Source organism: Sporothrix schenckii (genome assembly GCF_000961545.1).
Source record: "Sporothrix schenckii 1099-18 chromosome Unknown Cont38, whole genome shotgun sequence".
In the NCBI taxonomy this organism is placed as follows: Eukaryota; Fungi; Ascomycota; class Sordariomycetes; order Ophiostomatales; family Ophiostomataceae; genus Sporothrix; species Sporothrix schenckii.
Window position 1 is genome coordinate 1,387,466 of NW_015971139.1, and position 16,403 is coordinate 1,403,868.

A 16,403-nucleotide genomic window follows, 5' to 3' on the forward strand; every position below is an offset into this window, starting at 1 on the left:
AAGCCGGATCAAAAAGGAGGGAGACGGGAGAAGAGGGACAGCCAAGTGTCCTCTCTTCGTAGCTCCCTCTCTCTCCTTCGGTATATGCCTCTATTCAGCGTACGAGAGGTGACAGAAAGCTGTGCCGTCCCGTGCCTAAATTGCGGGCGCGTGTGCGCAAGGGCAGCCAGGCTTTTTGATCTGCCGCTGCAACGGGAGACCAGGAGGGCAGCTTCGACAACGCTTCTATAATGTTCCTGGGGTGTTGTCGATAGTTCCCGATACACAGACGGCCTGTAGATGCCAGGTGAGGCAGGATATACGTTGTGCCAAGGCCTGCAGTTGAGGACGGAGGGGATCGACAAAGATGGGACGAGATTGGATGAGAGTTCGCGATGTCAGACGTGACACGAACGGTGTTGGGTAGTGTAGTTGCCAGATCGGCGAGGGAGGTGAGCGGAGCGAAGAAGAGAGATAAAAGACCGCGGTCCTTCTCATGGACTTGTGTATGTCGTAGTAGAGCACGCAACAGGGTGGGCGGAAGTGTGTGCGTTCAATTAAACAGGGGGGACAGCTTGGCTACAGCAATTGCTAATGGGCTGCGACGTCAATGCTGCGAAAGCACCGTGCCAAGGGATGTGTGAGTGACTAAGCAGATTGGCGTCACGTGGCGTCTTTTTAAATGTGGAAGTTGAGATTGTAAATGTTCACGATTCAAATCACCAATTGCTTCTTCAAAATACAGACTTTATATCTCCGTGTACTATGCCGCGTATATTATTGTTTGTTTATTTCGTTCCTGCGGCGGGAAGGCGACAGCCATGCAGAATGTGGCGTTTGGTGAGATTGAGGTGTCGTGTCACACAAGTAGACATGAATTTCCTTCCATGCCACAGCTAAGACACTATATATGGCTCACCAGGAAGTACTGACTGAGCAGATTATTCAGACTGATTTCAGTTTGGCCTGTTTGTGTCTTGTACGAAGTTGTGTCAAAAGGTTTTGTGATGTCAACTGTGTCCATCGATATCCTGAGAAAAAAGCTAAACACACTGACTCATGCCGTGTATTTTGATTGCGCCTTCACCTTAGTTCGCCTAAAACACGCCGTCTGATCGGTCCCAACTGTGCATTTAGCGGAGTTGCTAAGTACCCGAGTCGGTCAATATTCGAGCTAGTCCCGAAAAGGCAATAGCTCTCTCTACAATTGACATGGCAAGCAAAAAAAAAAAAGAGATCGCCAGAATTCGATGTCAAGCGGGCTCTTCCATTTTCGATTTTTGTCCTCACATTCACTCGTCGGCGACAACCCGCACAAGAACACCCGAGTAAGGTTCTTCCCACCGACAATACGCAACGACCGAGCACTTAATTGCGCCCGGTCGGTTCCCAACATTCGAGCCTGGAGAGCGCAGAGCGACTCGAATCGCCTCGACTTTTGATTGGGACGATATTTTCCCCTTTCTCTCAGCGCAACGGGCAGGATCACAGCTCTCCAACATGGCCGGCGTTCTCCGACAGCCGCTTCTGCGGTCACGGGCTCCGGCGCCCTTCTTCTTCGTCCCATCACAGGCCAGCCTCCGGCAGGGTGCGCCGCAGCCCACACAACTGCCGCAGCGGCGGTTAGCACATGTAAAACGGATGCGGGCGCAGGGCGAGGGCGACGTTTCTCCGGCAGTGCATGTGGCGCGGATGAAAGATAGCCGGCCGTCTGCTTTGATCTCCTTCCGCATTCCTCGTACGTTCTGTCCGTGACGTTCACCTGCTTTATGGTTTGAGCCCCGACTCAGCGATCGTCTAACCTCCCCCGTCCAGAAACCTTTGTTCCTCCCCCCATGGGCCAATACCTGTCCCAGCCGACCGTCTTTGCCAAACTGTTCTGGTGGGGCCTCAAATCCCGTGTCTCCGACTACTTTGCCGAGCTCTCCATTCGCCTGCAGAGCAAGCCGAGCTTTTTCAAAGGCGCCGTCTTCAAGCCCAACAAAAAGGCCATCGCGCCCATGGCCAAGAACATGCACTACCAGATGCTCGAGGCCACGGCCGCTGGCGACATCGCGACGCTGCGCCGCCTGCTGACGACGAGCCACCTCGACGAGATTACGGGCCTCATCTCGCGCCGCCCACGGGGCCAGCGCTGCCAGTGGGAGCTGCTGTCGTACAAGGGCAAGCCCAAGTTGGTCAGCCACAAGGTTGTCATGGTCCCGGGCGCCATGCCCATGTACATTCGGCAGGTCGTCGTGACGATCCGCAGCCGGCAGCGGTTCACATGGACAATGAATGATGTGGCGAGGGCGCAGGGCAACATCCGCATGCGGACGAAGACAGCGGCAGCGGCGGCGGCGAAGAACCCGCCATCAGCACCGCGTGTCGTTGAGAAGGACGTCAAGGAGAACGTGATTCTGGTGGCGATGCTGGACCGGCAGACGTGGAAGACGGCCGACTGGCGCATTTTTGGTTTCATCCAGGAAACGACGCCCGAGTCGTGGCTGCAGGAGAACGATCTGGTGGCGAACGCGTCCAAGGACGGCATAACCTCACTGGGTGGCGTGACGCACCGGTAGAGTAAAGTTGGGTGCCTTCACTTTTACTCTCATCCTCAACCATCGTCGTACAGACACAAACGTGGGGGTGATGTTAACACAATCACCTCTTGCATAGCAGCGGCCAGCATGTACATACAATGCAAACGCAATATTTGCATATATATGATTTATTTTAATCGAACGTAACACTTGTTCACCAAAGCCGTAGTCGCTATAGAATATTGCAATAAAAACTCCATAATATGCCGCTTATACATATATGATGCTAACTGAACGTGAGAAATCTAGCGAGCCCACGCAGGCTTCGCCGGCCCTTCTTGGCCTGCCACTTTGTCACGGTCCCATTCCCGTGCTTCGCCCTTTTTGGCCCACGGCGAGCTGTCGAGGCGCCGCCGACCGCCCCGCGACATTATGGCAATCTCCTTGTCCGTAAACCCAGCGGCTTTCAACCTCTCTGTGTTATCACGCAGGAGCTTTTTGCGGTCCTCCTGCATCTCGGCCTCCGCGTCCGTAGTCACGATGCTTGCGAGCCGAGGAGCAACCTTTGGCGGTGACGCCGGTAGCGGGTGCTCCACGTCCTCCGAGGGGTCGTAGTCGGCAGCAAAATGCCGGTCCATGCTGCTAGCAGCAAAACCTCGTGTCACAGCAGAATGAACCCCGCGGCCCCGGATGCGGATGCCGGTGTCGTTGCTGTCGTCTTTGAGGTGGTCCAAGGGCGAGACCGGTTGCGGACCCACAAACTCGTCCAAGGGATCCGAGCTGTAGTCACTCTGGTCTCGGTCGCTATTGTCGTAGGGAGACCGATCCCGGTCACGATGGTCCTGGTTGTGCTTCGACGGCCGTGGAGACGCAGACCGCCGGCGGCTGCGCAGACGAGGACTCTTGCTCCGTTCTCTTCGGTGCTTGTGGTTGGAGGAGTCGTGGGCCTTTTCGGCATGCCCGTCCTCAGGATCGCGGTGGCGCCTGCTCCTGCTATGCCTGTCTCTGTCCGTCTTCTCCCGCTCCCGCTCCCGGTCCTCTCTGCTGCTCTCATGGTGATGACTTCTGCGGTGCCGGTGGCTGCTGCTGTGCTTGTCGTGCCTCTCACCATCTCGTTCTCTATCGTCTCGACCGGCATCACCATCCCCACGCCGTCTCCGTCTCCGGCGCCGGTCGTCATCACGTGCCGAGTCATCGGTTCCGTGCCTCCGCCGTTTTCTCCTCTCATCGTCGCTGCTGCTATTCCCTTCTCCGCCACCTTTTCGGTCCAGACGCTTTAGCCGCCTCTGTGCATCTGCCGCCTCGCGCGCAAGAAGGGCGGCATTGTGTGACTTGGCCTCCCGGACAATGTGGCTGAGAAAGCGCGTGTTGGGCTTCATCTTGGAAGCAGGCCGACTGTCGCGCACGGAAGGTGGTGTCGGGTCAATCAGCAACTTGTATGCTTCCATGTCGAGGTCGTCCATGGCCGCGGCTGGGAAGGGAGACCGGGGGGGTTGTGGTCTAAGTTGCTGGCCGTTTGATGAACATATGTAAAGTGGTCGTTTTCGGTTTTGGTTAGAGGAGAGAATCAACCCAAGCAAACGCCAATGGATGAAACGAGAGGGCAGGAAGTGCTCCAGAAAGGAAAGCGGGCCCAAAACACACCCAAGACCGAGTTAGAACACAGAGTAAGAGCCACCCGAGCCAATGAAGCATGAAGGCGGGAAAGGTTCACGACGAGGCTGGAGGCGATTTTGTGCCGCAATTGACCGCCAATTTTTGGTGATGGTCTCGCTTTGCCTTTATGACGTTGATGGTCACGTGATGTCGACGGTCGCGTACGTTGACAAAAGGCAACGGTCATGACGAAGTAAATCATCGATATTGTCTGATGAATGCGTTTAGTTTGAATCGTAAGAAGTCACTTATTTTCTTCCTTTGTCATTTGAACTATTATACGTCGTACACCCTCAAAACATGTCCCCGGCAGAGTCACCTCATCCCTAGTAATGCAACTGTGTCAGAGTCATAAACAGTAATATGACACAGCCGATGAGTGAACATGACAAAACATTCCGTCTGAAAGATTAAACTGTCGCAGTCGGGTCATATGAACGCCTATTAAGTGCCACGTCCCAAGTCTGCCACTGGTATTCGACATTGTCGACGCCAAGAGCTGCGATTGTGAGCCAAAAGGTCCCCTGCTAATTTTAATACGTAGCGCCAGCTCACCATTAAAGGAGTCCCGGTAACTGCCATTCTCCACGGCCAGCGTGGACTTTGTGATTGCGACGAGGGTGCTGCCGCAAGAATGCGAGGCGCGCAGCAGCCATGGCCAGATGGCAAGTTTGGAGCGCCAGGACGCCTCGTAGTCTGGCGGTGGCAGTTGTGAGGACGACAAGGTCGAGGACGAAAACGACGACCGGATGTCGTACTGGGACTTCTTGGACCGTTTGCTCCTTTGGGTCTGTTTGGCCCCGTCGCCGGTTGCCTTCCGTACCGAGTTGCGCCATTCGAGAATGGCTTGGCGGCGGAAGTCCTCGATGGCCTTGAGGTGCTCTTCGTCGATGATTTCCTCGACAGTGTCGTCCATCTCTTCGTCAACGTCCATGTCGGTCTCTGGGTGTGTTGGGCCTAGGACATTGCCGTACTGGCGGTTGGCAGAGTTTGGGAAAGAGAATCATACAACATCAAGAGAAACGTATATTGAGAGAAATAAAGTGATACTAAAATAAGGAAATAAAAGAGAGAGGGTAACGTACAGACCGTATCGTACAGACCCGTTGCGCACGTCTACACAACGTGCTTGTGCGGGTGCACCGAATGCATGAGGTGGTCTGCAGGTATACGATTCCACAGCGGGCTCTGTTTGTAATTATAAAGCAGCACGCGACCTTGGGGCACAAGATTTCCCTCGCATCCGGGGTCCCGTATGCTCCGTACTTTAAACAAATCTCAAACAATGAACGGCGTGCAGTTCGTCCAGTTTGCTTGCCGCCATGTTCTGCCCATGTACACAGTAGTTCAATAGACGTTGTGCCGCCATTTGTCAGATGCAAGGGCGCAGCCTGCAGCACGGCATCGGCCTAGAAATGGCCTAGGCGATCACGACATTGGCAAAGGGTGGGTGAGCGTCATACCAACTGGAACACCATAGCGCGAGCCATGGGGTGTGATTAGGGAAATAAACCTGATGAATATAAAATAAATAGCTAAAGCCGGTTCTCTTATGTACGTTTTCTATGCTTATTCGGTTGTTTCTTTTGCTTGTTCTTTACTTTCTACATAAAACCAAAATGAACAGTCTATTATAAGCTATATAATTACAACATTCATCCTCATTGTAGCACCCAAACACTATTTGCACATAATAGTGTACATTCCGTCTGGTAAGAATGGTCGACGGGTAATCGCCAGCTGAACACTCACTGGAATAAGTTTCGTAATTCTCCCTTAATGCCATGGTATATTCTTCTCGTCGATCATGAAGGGCGTCACGTGCCTCTTAATTTCGCGTTTCTAGGGTGAAATGTAAACGCTTGCACAAAACAGACGACAACCAAGTCGACCAAGAATTGGAGATAGATCATCATCCTGGCATCATTGCCATTCCAGATGTGCCCGACATTCATAAGAGTGATGAGTGCTGGCACTAGTGAATGGCCGTTTAAAGGCCCTGGAGCGGGGCGCGTCACACAGTGACGTCGGAGAGTGGAGACGCGAAGTTTAATGGGAGCGGCGCGTGTATTTTTTTTTGGCCATTGAGCTGTGATAAAAAAGTCGTTAAAAACGACCACAGCTCAAGCGGCACCCGCGCAGCGTCTCAAGGACATCTCTACACTCCGTGGACGGTATACTGCTCTATACTTTCGGATACTACGCCCGGCAGCGACATTTACATAGTGCATCCTCCTTTCATGGGCTACCAACAGCGTTAATATCAGCCACAGCAGGAGCTTTTCTTCCTCGCCGATGTCGCCCAAGATGGGCCACGGCCACGGCCGTGCTGGCGCAGGGACTACCGCTCCGGCGCGCAAAGAGCCTGCCGACTCGCTTGATCTTACTGGGTTCATCAGCGCCCTCGAACAGGAGATTGGCGACCTGCACAGCACGATCAAACACCGACGCGATGACCGGGTCGAAAAGGCATATCAGCGCGTCCCGCGCGACATGCGCCGCCGGACGGCCAGCCACAATGCGCGGCGCGTGCCCCGGCGGCTGCGGCAACAGGCGCGTCGGGCCCACGCGGCCGACAACACACCGACGGTCGCTTCGGGGCTGGCCAAGCGTAAGAAAGCATGGCCAGCTAGCGCGTGGGTGCACGAGAACACGAAGAAGCGGATCAAGCTGCAGCAGGAAAAAAAGCTGGCGCGGGGGGCGGGAGGAGGAGGCGGTGATGATGCGAACGACGTAGTGGAGGAGGAGGAGGAAGGGGGGGCGGAGGAGGACGGCGCCGGACACGACAAAGACGAAGCAGCGGTGATGGCTTGCCCCCACCCACCGATCGCCATCAAGAACCTCAGGCTGCCGACACATCGCTGGCAGGCGAAGCGCGCACAGATGGACAATCCGGGCTTTTTGTGGAACACGACGCTCGTGCGGACCCCCGCCAACAAGACCTACCGCATGTCGCTGCGTGCTGCCGGCCTCAAACCGGGCATGTGCACGTGCTGGGACACGAGCTACAAACCGACCATCGAACTGCGCGGACCATCCAAGCAGCTCGACGAGGCACTCGCCATTGTCGTCGAGCCGCATCTCCTCTCGCCCTCTCTGCGGAGCGGAATGTCGTGTGTGGACGTGAAGCTGCCAAGGTCTTTCTCTTACCAACAGCAACAGCAGAACATCGGCCAAGGCTTTGAGCTGAGTGGCCCAGGCAACTGCGGCGCCATGACCCTCTTCTACAACCCGACAGCGACGGTGACAACAGTTGTCGACACAGGTTCTCACGCACAACCGACAAACGACGAGGCCGAGCGGTGCGCCTTCTTGCGCTTGCACCCCACCCTCTTTTCCTACGTCTGGACGACTCTGAACAACGGGATTGCCCGCAAACAGCTGTCGGTCGTTGTCCGCGACTTCCGCTTAGAAATCGGCAGCATCGATCTGACGGGCAGCGGCGCCGCCGAGATGCTGGCCGCCACACTCTACCCCTATGAGACCAAGACGTCACCTATGGAACCGCAAGGCAGAGAGTTTCTGAAACTGCGCAGCATCGACACCACGGCTCTGGGCTCGGCCAGTGGCGCCATGCTCGCCTTCAACATCCAAGACCCGCGGCTGGACGAGCCAAAGACGGCACATAGTGTACAGGGCAACTCGCGGGGCCAGGGGCCCGGCCGGAACCTGTACCACATCTTGCAGGACTGGCCGTCGAACGACGTGGAACGGCAGCCCTCTGGTCTCTTTGACAGCAAGGCCCGCCACAATTCGACAAAGCTGGTGGCCCAGGCCACCCTCGACAAACGCCGCGGCAAGCTGTCCACGAACGAGCACCTGCTCCTGGACAGCAACCCCGAGTGCCGCCCCATGCCCGTCATCGTGGCCGCCGCCGACGGTGCCTCGTCGGTCCCGGCGTCGGCCGATCCTCATGCGTCAAGAAAAAGCGGCACGGCCAGCTGCACGTGGACCATCCTTGCGCCCCGCGCCTGCATTCCCAGCATCTGGCAGCGCCTGCACCGGCAGCGCATGAGCAGCGGCCAGCAGCCCATGCCCGCCGGACTGGAAGAGGAGCACCACATGGCCCTGGAGCGCGGCCGGCCCTGGTTCCCTGCGGATTTCCCGGGCACGCCCACGGGCTGGGACTGGGAGCTGCAGAGCCGCCGGCGGCAGGAGAAGACGTGGAAGGACAAGCCGACGGCGAAGCGCACGCAGTGGACGGCCGTCGACCTGGGCAACGGGACGAAGGGCGAGCTGGGCTCGGGGTATGCGTGCGACTGGGAGTTTTTGTTTGGCGTGGACACGGTACCGGCTACGCTTTCCGAGGAGGATGGCAATGGCAGCAACGGTAGCAACGGCAGCAACGGCGACGCCAGTGGTGCCGACACGATCCTCGCGGAAGACACCGTGATGGACGTCGGCGAGCCACGCCTCCAGGAATCCGTCCAGTTCCAGGCGCTGCAGCCACAGAACGCGGCGGCGCCACCCATTGTGCGCCTCCTGCAGCATGCCACCTGGAACGACGTCCGCGATGCCGTCCAGACCGCACGGCTGCAACAGCCGGTCGTCTGGCGCACGCCCTACCAGCTGATGACGATTTACGTCGAGCTGCTCAAGGGCGGCGTCCCGGACGCGCGAGCCCGCATCTACCGCCTCCCCTCCGACAGTCACCACCACCGGGCGCAGTGGCTTGCCTTGGCCGCTGCGAAGTCGACCAAGGGCCACCAAAGTGACCAGCTCAGACGCCCGCCCATGCCGCAGCGCATGCCTGCCGACGCCGACATCATGACGCGCAAGAAGCTGCTGGCCCAGTCCTTGCTGTCCACACAACTCCCGTACCCGTGGCCGCCTACTGCATCGGCAGACGACCTGCACCTGCCCATCCCTGGCCGCCACGACCTGATGGGCTTCCTCACCAGCGGCGCGCTCCGCTTCCTGACGTCCAAGGGTGCGGGCATTGGGCACGTCAGCGCGCCCAAGTTGATGGAGGCCATATTGGCGGCCGACGGCGCAGACATTGCAGAACAACAGGCGACATCCGGTCGCCGCGTGCCCATCGGCCGAGACGCACGGCTGTGTATTGTGCGCAACGCGGGCGAGCGGGTTGGCCACTTGGCACGCTGGACGCCGATCAGCAACTGAAGCGGCCAACAATCTCTACGGTAATAAGGAGTTGGAGTGCGGATGCGGATACAGGAGAATAATACCTTATGATAATGATCCTATCGACTACAAGCGATTGTTTGGTGCAAAACTGTATACATATACAAACACGGGCAGAGCCACCCAAGTCAAGGCATACAAACGACTATGGTGCAGGTCTCGTACGTACGTCGCATGTGCAATGTTACGTCAAATGTGATGTGCTATGGGTTTGGGTTCATTACAGCTCACCCTGGCCAGCCGCCTGCTTCGTGGCCGCAGCCTCCTCGCCCTCGGGCAGGACTAGGTGGAAGTGCTCCTGACGGCCGTACACCCACTCAAAGGCGCCCGTCTCGGCGTCCCAGTAGACGTCCTCCTCGAGCGGGAACTGCACCGTCGCGTTGAGCTCGTCAACAAACACCTCGGCCATCAGCTCGACGCTGTAGTACATGTTTGCCAGCAGCGGCAGCTCGCCGAGCACCGGCACGCCGTCCTGCAGGTTCGTCATGCCAATCACCGTGCCCGCCGCATGGCCCCAGTCGCCAATCGGGTGCGAGTACAGCTTGCCCTCCCAACCGTTGCGGTCCATCACGGCGCGGCAGTCGCGCAGGATGGCGTCACCCGAGCGGCCGACCGAGCGGCCCATGTGCTCGCGCACCAGGTCCTGCAGACGGTTGCCCGCCTCCAGGCCCTTGCGCAGCCCGGCCGGGACCAGGTTATCTCCGTCGTGCAGGGCTGCACGCAGCGGGTGGCCCACCGGCGGCACGACGTACCCCAGGTGCTGCGTGTCCGTGTTGAGGCCCATGGCCGTGATGCCAAAGTCGACGTGCAGCATGTCGCCGTACTGGATCGTCGGCGCAGCATACTGGATCGTCGGCGCAGCATTCTCTGTTGCCATGAATGCCGTGTCCGAGCCGGCCCTGTTCGCGGACGGCGCCGCAAATCGGCTGTCCCGGCCCCCGAGCACAGACACCGTCGGGTGGAACCACGTCGTCATGTTCTGCGCCTGCAGCCGGTCCCGCATCCACCATTCGACGTCGGTCGTCGTCGTCGTGCCCGGTGTCACGACACGCGCGCTGAACGCGTCCGCAATCACCGCCCACGCCGTCTCCTGCAGCCGCCGGTACCATGCCAGGCGGCCGGGCACCATGGTGGCCACAAACTCAATGGCCACGAGGGGCACGTCGTCCACAAGCCGTGCCGACCACGTGTCGCCCAGGCCGCGCTTCACGGCCGCCAGCTCGCCGGCGTGCATGCCCGAGCTGAACGCTAGCTCCTCGGCGGCATTGATGGCGATGCGTGCCGGGTCGGCCGCGGCCAGGACGGCGCGCAGCTCGGCCCACAGCGCCGGCGTGTTGTCGATCCAGACAAGCTCGGTGGCCGTGCGGCCCGAGGCCGCACTGACGAGGGCCTGCGTCCCCGCGGTCGGTGCCGCCGCGCGGATGGCCGAGTCGTTGCCCAGAAGGTACAGGTAGGTCGTGCGGCGGCGGGCGGAGAACTGCGCGGCCGCCTTGAGCGACCAGAAGACGGTGTCCTCGGCATACTCGCGCTGGCTCATGAGCCACGCGTCGACGCCATGCTTGTGCAGCAGGTCCGGCACGATCGTCTTGCGCTCGGCCGTCCACGCATTTTGGACGGCCGCCTGTTCACGCAGCGGCGGCAGAGTGTGGTATTGGGGCGGCGACGACGACGACGACGACAATGCTGAGGCCGACGCTACAGTGCACAAGGCTGTGCTTGTCCAAACTAGGAGACCAGCTAGCAGCCGCATGATGAAGGCCCGGAAACACAAGAAATGATATGAATGGAGCGAATTTGGGCCTATTGAGCAAATAGCACCGAAACCTGGTGAAGCAGCTGGTGGCAGCTGGCAACGTAGATCGCAGAACGCCTCTGCCCATGTTAGGGAAGGAGCTTCTCTTAGCCCCTCAGTGTTGTCGGGCAAGACCGAATTGGCCAATCAGGCGGGGTAGTGGGGTCAAGATAACTAACCCTTCTGGAAAGCGCGATGGGTTGGGAGAGGCACATGCTTCGGACGTGCCACTGGCGAGGCAAGGAGCCGCCAAGGGACAACGGCTCTCACGCAGGACAATATTCACAGACACGAGAGATACAGGATGAGATACGGCGCTTGAGAAATGTAAACAACAGACAACCGTTTGCTTCGACACAACTGGGTGAGAAAGACAGAATGTAACGCTACGTCACATGTCAAAATAAAACCAAAAAAATTGGAAACGGAACCTGTAAACCAAAAATTCCTGTATATATAGACAAACTTGCAGAGGAAGAGCAAATGCGAATCAGCAAAGCGAGTATCGGCAGCCGTAGACGAGTCGGCACCGACCGAGTCGGCGGCAACGTCTCGGCCGACGGCGGACCGGAGCTGGGCACCAGACGCCGCGTGAATACAGAGACATCATGCACTCATGTACTCATGCACTCAAACAGTAGTCGCGGGTGGCACCTGCTTTTCCGCAGAGTCAGGCACGCTGGCCACACAACACCTTCCGCAAAACGCCCACGCCGTCGTTCTCAGGGTTGTTATGGACAGTTGGGGAAGGAGACGCTTACAGACGGTAGCCAGCCGAGATGATACCGGGCGGTGGGCCCTTTTCTGCGCCATCTCGGCTTGCCACGGTAAAGCATTTCCCGGGCCCACGAATGGGGAGCTGCAAATTTTTGGTGGGGTGCCTGCTGTGTGCTGGGGAAGGCACATGGGACTTACAACGCGCCACCTGATGGGAACCGCCACTACATTTCGACTTTGGCCTCGTTTAGTGTCTCTCACAAACACGCTCCACGTCGACTACGCAGAGCTTCCAGCCGAGGAAGCTAGGATTTTGCCCATCTCAATTGGACATTGCCATTGTCAGAGAGGTCTGTGGTCTTGCAACTAGCCCCAAGACCCGAGGTCGGCCGTTTGCCATTCACTGAAAACCAAGAGCAAAAAATACGAAAAACAAAAAGAAGGCCAAACGGAACATAAAAAAGAAACACCACACAGACGACATTCGCGCCTTTCTCGCCCCGCGTCTCTCTCCCTATTCTCCGGACGATTCCTCGTTGCTTTATAGAGTGAGCCTCCACATCTTCTCTTCTCCCACCCCCCCTTCCCGTCCTCCCTCTCTCTCTGTTCCCCGTCTCCGTGTCTGCCCGCATCGCCCATCGCGCATCCTCACACATCTCGCTCACAGCCATGTCCTCTGCCACGCGCAGCCTCCGCCTTGCTTCCCGCGTGCTGCGGCCCCAGACTCGCTCTGTCGCCGTCCTCTCGTCTGCGTTGCTGCAGTCGACGCCCGCCTCCTCGGCCTCTGCCTTTGCCCCCGTCCCCAGACAGTCCAGCTTCCCGCTTGCTGGCCGCCGCTCCTACTCCTCGGCTCCGATCACCAACTCCAACATGGCCTACGACAAGGAGGTCGACGACATTGCCGAGTACGTGACCAAGCCCATTACCTCGGAGCTTGCTGTAAGTCTTGTCCCGAACGGCCTTGCGTCTTTCTTGGTCGGGGTTGCCCAGATCTAACACCGACCACCCAACAGCTCGACACCGCGCGATGGATCCTTCTGGACACCCTCGGCTGCGGCCTTGAGGCCCTGCAGTTCCCCGAGTGCACCAAGATGCTCGGCCCCGTCGTCGACGGCACCACCGTCCCCAACGGCGTGCGCGTGCCCGGCACCCACTACGAGCTGGACCCCATCAACGGCGCCTTCAACATTGGCGCCATGATCCGCTGGCTCGACTACAACGACTGCTGGCTGGCGGCCGAGTGGGGCCACCCCTCGGACAACCTGGGCGCCATCCTGGCCGTCGCCGACTGGATCAACCGCACCAACAAGAGCGGCACCGCCAAGAAGCTGGCCGGCGGCCGCATCATCACCGTGCGTGACGTCCTGGCCTACGCCACCAAGGCCCACGAGATCCAGGGCAACCTGGCCATCCTCAACTCCTTCAACAAGGTCGGCCTCGACCACGTCCTGCTCGTCAAGGTCGCCTCCGCCGCCGTCGTCGCCGAGATGCTCGGCCTCGACAAGGAGGGCATTGCCGCCTCCGTCTCGCAGGCGTTTGTCGACGGCCAGTCCCTGCGTACCTACCGCCACTCGCCCAACACCATGTCCCGCAAGTCGTGGGCCGCCGGCGACGCCTGCCAGCGCGCCGTGACCAACGTCCTGCGCGTCAAGCAGGGCGAGAAGGGCATCCCCACCGTCCTGTCCGCCAAGGTCTGGGGCTTCTACGACGTCCTGTTCAAGGGCAAGCCGTTTGCGTTCAACCGCCCCTACGGCAGCTACGTCATGGAGAACGTCTTGTTCAAGGTCTCGTACCCCGCCGAGTTCCACGCCCAGACCGCCGTCGAGGCCTCGGAGAAGATCTTCCACCAGCTCAAGGCCGCCGGCAAGTCCTCGGCCGACATCAAGGCCGTCACCTGCCGCACCCACGAGGCCTGCATCCGCATCATCGACAAGCAGTTCGCCCAGCTCAACAACTTTGCCGACCGCGACCACTGCGTCCAGTACATGAGCGCCGTCATGCTGCAGTACGGCCGCCTGACGGCCAACGACTACCTCGACGGCTCCGAGGCCGCCACCAGCCCCGAGCTGGACGCTCTGCGCAAGAAGATTACTTGCGTCGAGGACCCCAAGTTCACCGCCGACTACCACGACGCCGACAAGCGCACCATCTCCAACGCCCTGACCGTCGAGCTCAACGACGGCACCGTCTTGCCCGAGGTCGTTGTCGAGGCGCCCCTGGGCCACCCTCTGCGCCGCGAGGAGGCCAAGCCCGTCATCCTGGCCAAGTTCAAGCGCCACCTGTCGCCCCACTTCAGCGCCGAGCGTGTGGAGGAGCTTGTCAAGCTGAGCACCGACGGTAGCCGCGTTGACAGCATGCCCATTGACGAGTACCTGAGCCTGTACACCGTCAAGGACAGCAAGTTTGTCAAGGAGAACAACTAAGCGACGGATTAAAGTACACATTTAAAATTTGGTGGCATCGGATAGATTGAAACTTGCGAGTTTCCGGGCTATTTAAAAGCGAAAAGAAAAAAACACTCGTATTTTTTGCTTATTTTCGAATTTTTGTTGTTCTTTCTGCTTCTCCTGGAAAGTAAATATAAATGAATTAAATGATACATGTGCATCTGTTTTTGGCCGTCAATTCGTCATCAATTAAATAAAATGTAGCTCAACAAACCAAGTAAAAACAGGTGAATAAAAGCCCCCCAAAACTTGAACAACGGGTGTCCCAACATGGAATGGCTAAACTTCAATGGCTGCACGCCTTTCGCCCTATAATGTATGCTGGCACATTCCCGTACACAAAAGCAAAACGTGCTAGCGCCCTCCCACACCAAGTCCGTCCCCTACTCATCCCTATTTGCGTCGAGAATTTCGCCTGCAAACAGCAGGAACAGGTAGTCGAGCCACCAGATCAGTTTCCAGTACAGACTCGCCTTCTCCCAGTCGAACAGTCCGTTCTCGCGCCGCGGCACCTGGTTGCCAATGATTGTGCCCGTCAGCCGGTGCAGCAGCGGCAGTCGCTTGACAAACCGCCGCATCGTCGACTCGGTCGGCAGCAGGGCCAACTCGGGTGCTTTGAGTGTCGCCCGGCGTGCGGTTGGGATCCGCTGGCAGAACTCGTTGTCGGCTGCGGTTGCCGCGGCCTGCTGCTGCTGCTGCTGCTGTTGTTGTTCAGATGGCGTTGCGGCGGCAGCATTGTCCAGGTCCACCCGCGCGCCGTCCTCCGAAGCAGGCCATGCCTGGCGTCGGAGGGCGGACCCCGTCATCGTAGCGGAGGAGGAGCCGGTAGCCGACGACCGTGACCCAGCTCCAAATGGGTCGTCGTGCGTCACCGTGCCCGAATCCACCGTATGTGACGATGTCACCGAATACCGACCAAAGCCGTGGTCGTTGCCCTGACCGCCCTGGGAGCCGCCGTGCGCGGCCCGCTCGTACTCGTCCAGTGCATCCGGGTCTTGTATCGCCACGTCCTCGGCCGCCGGCAAGGGCACGCCTCGGTACAGCTCGGCCGTCACCAGATGGCCCAGAATCCGCTGTGGCGACGCATACAGGGCCGCATCGGCCGCTTGTGCCGACTCAAACGTCACCTTGACCCAGTGCTGCCCGCTGGCAGCACGCATCACAGCCTGCCGCTCCGCGGGTGTCAAGGCTGACCGGCCGTTGGACGCCAACGTGGCCGCGCTGCGAGCAGCGCCGTCGCGGAGGCTCGACCGATATCGCCGGCTGCCAATAGGTGGGTCGCGTGGATAGTCTTCGCAGATGCGACCGGCGATCTGCTCGTAGTGGTGCAGCGCCGCGTACTGATAGTCGGCGGAGCGGTAGCCGCGCAGGATGACTTCGGTGGGCTGATTCTGAGGCTTTTGGTACGCTGCTTCTTGTTGTGAATCATCTCGGTTGTCGTCGGGGTTCGCTGGGGCCGCACTGCTGCCGCTGCTCACTTTGCGTCCTGTGGCCGACGATGCGTTGCCACCGCGTCCGCTGTGCACATCGAGGTGGTCGTCTGTGTGGCCATCTTGTGAGTCGGGCCCATCCTGGGGCGAGTGGTGGTGCTGCAGGAGCTGTTCCTGTTCCCGTTTCCATGATCCAAACATCATGTCGGCCATTGTCGAAGTGGTCGTTACTGCCGGCTTGCTTTGCTGCTGCTTGACACGCGCGCCGCCGGGGCCAACCGACCCTGCCCGTGGTCGTGACCGTGCCCGGCCGAATGACCCGTGTGTGGCTGTTGCTTGTCGCCGTAACCGTGCCGATCGCCGCCTGTACATTTCAAATAAAAGATATGGTTAGCTTTTTGGATCATCACAGGGCTTCTGCTGTCCAGAGCTTTCAGAAGTTCCTCGACGTACTCATCTGCTGCGCCGACCACAGCAAATGGCCGCGTCACGCCATCTGCCCCTATGTACAGCTCGTCATCGGGCACGTTGTGAAGCACCAACGGCGCCATGTTGGTGGTTGGGACGGAGAGGCGGCGTAGGAACTGCCAATGCGGAACAAAACAATGCAAAGCTCGTCGAGACGAAATTAAAATCGAGAAAGGCAGAAATGCAGAAATGCAGATATGCGCGTTGACTATACGTGACGGCGATGCGATGCAGTTTCGTGAGGCGG

General features: G+C 58.8%; 8 protein-coding genes across 8 annotated transcripts; 3 read left to right on the top strand and 5 right to left on the bottom strand.

The window, feature by feature from the left end:
• Positions 1–1,479: 1,479 nt before the first annotated feature.
• SPSK_06433 (uncharacterized protein) lies at positions 1,480–2,540 on the top strand (the record flags this gene model as incomplete). Its single annotated transcript, XM_016733139.1, has 2 exons — positions 1,480–1,717; positions 1,795–2,540. The coding sequence occupies 2 exons, from the start codon at positions 1,480–1,482 to the stop codon at positions 2,538–2,540; spliced, it is 984 nt and encodes a 327-aa protein (XP_016592178.1).
• Positions 2,541–2,806: 266 nt separating this feature from the next.
• SPSK_06394 (uncharacterized protein) lies at positions 2,807–3,964 on the bottom strand (the record flags this gene model as incomplete). The annotated part of the gene is made up of 1 exon (XM_016733100.1): positions 2,807–3,964. The coding sequence occupies one exon, from the start codon at positions 3,962–3,964 to the stop codon at positions 2,807–2,809; it is 1,158 nt and encodes a 385-aa protein (XP_016592179.1).
• Positions 3,965–4,567: 603 nt separating this feature from the next.
• Positions 4,568–5,091, bottom strand: SPSK_06685 (uncharacterized protein; the record flags this gene model as incomplete). The annotated part of the gene is made up of 2 exons (XM_016733386.1): positions 4,568–4,656; positions 4,713–5,091. 2 exons carry the CDS (start codon positions 5,089–5,091, stop codon positions 4,568–4,570), a joined length of 468 nt encoding a protein of 155 aa, XP_016592180.1.
• Positions 5,092–6,452: 1,361 nt separating this feature from the next.
• Positions 6,453–9,281, top strand: SPSK_10685 (ribonuclease p complex subunit; the record flags this gene model as incomplete). Its single annotated transcript, XM_016737004.1, has 1 exon — positions 6,453–9,281. The coding sequence occupies one exon, from the start codon at positions 6,453–6,455 to the stop codon at positions 9,279–9,281; it is 2,829 nt and encodes a 942-aa protein (XP_016592181.1).
• Positions 9,282–9,522: 241 nt separating this feature from the next.
• On the bottom strand, positions 9,523–11,052 carry SPSK_10686 (uncharacterized protein; the record flags this gene model as incomplete). Its single annotated transcript, XM_016737005.1, has 1 exon — positions 9,523–11,052. One exon carries the CDS (start codon positions 11,050–11,052, stop codon positions 9,523–9,525), a length of 1,530 nt encoding a protein of 509 aa, XP_016592182.1.
• Positions 11,053–12,480: 1,428 nt separating this feature from the next.
• SPSK_06155 (2-methylcitrate dehydratase) lies at positions 12,481–14,234 on the top strand (the record flags this gene model as incomplete). The annotated part of the gene is made up of 2 exons (XM_016732862.1): positions 12,481–12,750; positions 12,825–14,234. The coding sequence occupies 2 exons, from the start codon at positions 12,481–12,483 to the stop codon at positions 14,232–14,234; spliced, it is 1,680 nt and encodes a 559-aa protein (XP_016592183.1).
• Positions 14,235–14,641: 407 nt separating this feature from the next.
• Positions 14,642–15,901, bottom strand: SPSK_06333 (uncharacterized protein; the record flags this gene model as incomplete). Its single annotated transcript, XM_016733039.1, has 1 exon — positions 14,642–15,901. One exon carries the CDS (start codon positions 15,899–15,901, stop codon positions 14,642–14,644), a length of 1,260 nt encoding a protein of 419 aa, XP_016592184.1.
• A 14-nt stretch (positions 15,902–15,915) lies between these two features.
• SPSK_06767 (uncharacterized protein) lies at positions 15,916–16,239 on the bottom strand (the record flags this gene model as incomplete). Its single annotated transcript, XM_016733464.1, has 1 exon — positions 15,916–16,239. One exon carries the CDS (start codon positions 16,237–16,239, stop codon positions 15,916–15,918), a length of 324 nt encoding a protein of 107 aa, XP_016592185.1.
• Positions 16,240–16,403: the final 164 nt, after the last annotated feature.